The following is a 4,497-nucleotide window of genomic DNA, read 5'->3' on the forward strand; positions in this document are numbered from 1 at the left end:
GGATGGGGACAGAAACTCCCGGTTCTTTCACTCTGTTGTTAAGGAACGCATGCGTAAGCTATATATACACAGGGTTAAAGATAGTGGCGGTGTGTGGTTGGAAGATAGGCAGGGGATTGCTAATCAGGCAGTCTCTTTCTTTGAGCATATGTTCACCGCGGAGATTGGGGGTTTGGCTAGATTGGAGTGTGTCCCACGACTGGTTACAGAGGAAGATAATGAGTTATTGACGGCTGTGCCAGAGGTGGAGGAGGTGAGGGCAGTGGTAATGCAGATGAACTCTACGAGCGCAGCAGGGCCGGATGGTTTCTCGGGGGCCTTTTATAAGGCCTGTTGGGATATTATTCAGGATGATGTACTCAGTATGGTTCGGAGTTACTTTGCAGGACGGGAATTCACCAGGGCTATCACGCACACATCCATTGTCCTTCTACCGAAGAAGCCGAGTCCAGAAACCTTTAAAGATTATAGGCCTATCAGTTTGTGTAACTTCAGTAGTAAGCTGATCACGAAGCTCATGGTAGTTCAGATGGCTACAGTTTTGCCCTGGGTGTTGTCACCGTAGCAGAGTGGGTTTGTAACTGGTCGGTCTATTACAGATAATGTGCTTTTGGCGTCCGAGATGTGCTATGGATTGAGTTTGCAGAACCGGGACATAGTGCTTAAGCTGGACATGGCTAAGGCATATGACCGGGTATCGTGGTTTTTTCTGACTTCGGTGATGCGCCGCCTAGGTTTCAGTGAAGTCTGGATTGACATGGTGTTCCGGGCTGTGTCTAATGTTTGGTATTCAGTGATAGTAAATGGAGTCAAAGAAGGCTTCTTTACATCTACGCGGGGACTCAGACAGGGGGATCCATTGTCCCCGACTTTGTTTGTGATTACAGCTGAAGTCCTGTCCGTTTACCTTGCTCGGGTGTATGATGGCACTACGGTGCCTCGGTTTACACAGCCGCTAGGGACACCACATATACATCACCTGGCCTATGCGGATGATGTAATTATTTTTAGCACGGCCAGGTTGGGAGCAATTCAGGAGGTAATTAATGCTTTGGAGGAGTACGAGGAGATATCGGGACAGTTGGTGAGCTTTCAGAAGAGTGCTTTTTACATGCACCCTCGTACTCCAGCTCGTGAGATTGATGAGATTCGCAGGGCAACAGGTTGTGTACATAAACAATTTCCATTTACTTACTTGGGTTGCCCTGTGTATATTGGCCGCAAGAAATATATATATTTTGCCTCGGTGGTTGATAAAGTGAAGGCTAGATGTTTGAGTTGGCAACGCCGAGTGCTTTCAAAGGGCGGGAAGGCAATTTTGATATCCTCAGTCTTGCAGGCCATACCATTGCATTTATTCTCGGCCTGCGCACCGCCTAAGCAGGTCATTCGGGACTTGGAAAGATGTTATGCTCGCTTCTTCTGGAAACAGTCAGGCGGCGCCCGGTATCATTGGAGTTCTTGGAAAACTCTTTCTCGTCCTAAAAAGGAGGGGGGAGTGGGGTTCTTAGACTTGGATTTGATGGTAAGGGCGGCCAGTGCCAAATTGTGGTGGAATTTCCGGACAGAACACACGCTTTGGTCAGATTTTATGAGGGCTAAATACTGCCGCCGGGTTCACCCGGTTGCTAAGTTAGTCCAGACTACTGATTCACACACCTGGAAGCGGATGTTGACAGTACGTGATGAGGTTGAGAGGGTTCTGACTTGGCGGTTGTTCCAAGGCCGGGTTAATTTCTGGTGGGACAACTGGTCAGGTCTGGGCCCGCTCGGCGAACTTTATCCACACCGGGGGGTTTCCTACTCCAGGGATTTGCTTCTGGACTATGTGCGGGATGGTAGGCTTGATTTGGCTGGCCATGATGACTTGGCTTATGCAGGGATTAATGCGGACCTGTCCCGAATGGGGCAGGGTCCGCGTGATATCCCGCTCTGGACCATGGCGTCCGATGGTATGTTTTCTTATTCCTCTGCTAAGGCCTTTCTTAGGCCTGCTCTGCCCACTGCACCGGACCCTCTCTTAGCTAAGTGTTGGCGCAAGCACCTCCCTTTTAAGGTGTCCTTCCTAGCTTGGAGAGTGTTCCGAGGGCGGCTTCCTACGGATGACATCTTGGCTCGCTTCGGTCATGTGATCGTTTCGAGGTGTTGGTGTTGTCCGGCCCCGGTTCCTGAGTCTATTGATCATATTTTTTATTCTGGGGAAACGGCAAAAGCTGTCTGGAGATATGTTTTGGCGTCCCTCGGCCTCTATTCGCGACACCGGAGTCTTAGGACTTTAATTGTGGGATGGGGCCGGAGGGGGACGCGTAACCCTCTTTTGTCTTTTGTTGTTAGCAGGTTGCCGTATCTGGTATTGTGGGAGCTGTGGAAGCACCTAAATGGGTGCATGCATGGCCGCGATACTCCCAGCATTCCACGAGTGATGCATGGGGTAGCAAAGGGGGTGGCGGAATGTTTGTTTAGGCGGTGGTCTATGCAGCATATCCTGCCCTCTAATTGGAGGACTGTTGTGGCATACTTGGAGGCACACGTGCCGAGGCGTGTTGTTAGGACGGTCAAGTGGTCTCCTCCTGCTGCCGGTGCTTTAAAGATTAATTTATCTTTGTCTTTGGCAGTAGGGGGGCTGCAGCCGTGGTACGCAACCAGGAGGGTGGCTTTTGTTATGGGGTTGCGTGGTCTGGACAGGGGGAGCACGCTCGGGGCATGTTCCGGGTCTTGTTCTCCTGTCTGGAATGGTGCCTGGCCGGGGGAAATACAGTGTTGGATATAGAGTCCACTTGGGCGGAGTTGGCTAGCTATGTTGATGTTTCTGTGCGCCCTCCGTGGGTTCTGGATAATGTGGTTTCCAAGCTCCGTTTCCTGTGTTCCTGTGGGGTAGTTAGCTGCTGTGTGCCCGTCTAGGGCCAATCTACCTGCACAGGCGTTAGCTGATTGGGTGGTTGGTAAGCCGGGGGAGGTCGTCTTTCGGAACCTTAATGATCTGCCGCGTAGGGTTCGTTCGTTAATGATACATGATGATGTGTCCTATGTGTTTTTTGAGATTGATGATCCCCGTGATTGTGTTAGTACTTCCTGCTGTATGTTTGTTTGAAAGTGAAAAAAGAAGTAATGAAAAGAAAAAGAAAAGAGAAAAAGAAAAGGAAAAAAGAAAAAGAAGAAAAAAGGAAAAAAGAAAGGAAGAATGAATGAAAAAGAAAAGAAAAAGAAGAATGAAAAGAAATGGAGTGAAAAAGAAATGGAGTGAAAAGAATTGGAGTGGAAAAGATCTAGAGTGCAAAAGATTTGGAGTGCAAAAACGAGAGTTGGAAAGGCAAAAGAAAGAGTTGAAGTGAGCTTTAAACAGAGAGTGTGTGAGGTTTTTGTAGGGAGGCCATGAAGTCCTGCTTGCAGGATCGAGCCTCAACGTAAGGTGTTGGCGGTACAACATGGCACCCTAGTCCGGGCTGAACGGTGCACCGGACAGGACTAGTCAAATCCGTTGACCTGGTCAGGCTTGCTGCTGGCCAATAGTAGCTGAGCTCCTTCTGGACTCCGGGGGGGGGGGGGGGGGGGGACGGGCTATTATTTGGGGGTTGCTTTTTGTTCGCGTCATCCTGTTAAAACCTTAAACACTCGCACGAGGTAGAAAGTTGAAATAGTTGGGTCATGGGAACAAGATACTTGCTTGTTCTATCTTGTTTCTATTTTTGCAGGTGCTGTTTTTCTGACCTCCGAGGCGTGTGCTGGTCTATAGGCTTTTTTGGTTTCGCCTTTGCACGCATTTTTTGAGATAGACTAGGCCTCAACGTTGGTGCAAGCGGTAAGAAATTGCATCCTAGCCCGGGCTGAACGGTGGCCGGGTAGGGGGTTTTCAAATCCGTTGGCGGTAGTCCAGGCTTGCTGCTAGCCCATAGTAGCTAATCCCGTTAGGGTTGGTTCTGGTTCGTGCTGGTGCTGATCGGGAGTTCCTGTTATTGGCTGCCTTATGTTTTGTTGTTTTGATTATTGGCCTGTGATTTACCATGTATCAGTTATGTATCTATTTGACTTAGGCCTGCGTGACGCTGTTTCTGACTATTGTTAGGCCTTCTATCATATTTGCTGGGTGGTATACTATTGCCTTTTACAGGGCAGTCAATAGCATCCCAGGAGATGTTACAGTCGTGGTTCGGTTAGGTTGCATTATAGTGCAGAGTCGCTGTGGTGCAACTTGCAGGGGGAGTGCTATGGCTGTGGCATGCAAGGTGTCTGTGCCTTGCTATTGAGATTCATGTTTATATGGTGGACCGTGAAGCAGTTGGGCTGCACGTTTATTATATTTTGGAGCAGCTTCGCAGTTTACTTAGCTTGAATTTATATTTAGATGGTTTATGCTCTATTATGCATTCTAGTTAGCAATAGCTAGTATGGGACTTGGGGCGTTTATGTTAGAGCCCCGGGGGCTTTCTTTATGTAATCTCGTTTTATTTACTTAAAAAAAAAAGAAAAAAAAAGCTAAGGTAAATTGTATTTTTTTTT

General features: G+C 48.4%; 1 protein-coding gene across 1 annotated transcript; it reads left to right on the forward strand.

The window, feature by feature from the left end:
• Positions 1 to 622: 622 nt before the first annotated feature.
• LOC109153875 lies at positions 623 to 2,770 on the forward strand. Its single transcript, XM_019301762.1, has one exon. The coding sequence runs from the start codon at positions 623 to 625 to the stop codon at positions 2,768 to 2,770; it is 2,148 nt and encodes a 715-aa protein (XP_019157307.1).
• The last annotated feature ends 1,727 nt before the right edge of the window (positions 2,771 to 4,497 follow it).

This window comes from Ipomoea nil, unplaced genomic scaffold, assembly GCF_001879475.1.
Source record: "Ipomoea nil cultivar Tokyo-kokei standard unplaced genomic scaffold, Asagao_1.1 scaffold2555, whole genome shotgun sequence".
In the NCBI taxonomy this organism is placed as follows: Eukaryota; Viridiplantae; Streptophyta; class Magnoliopsida; order Solanales; family Convolvulaceae; genus Ipomoea; species Ipomoea nil.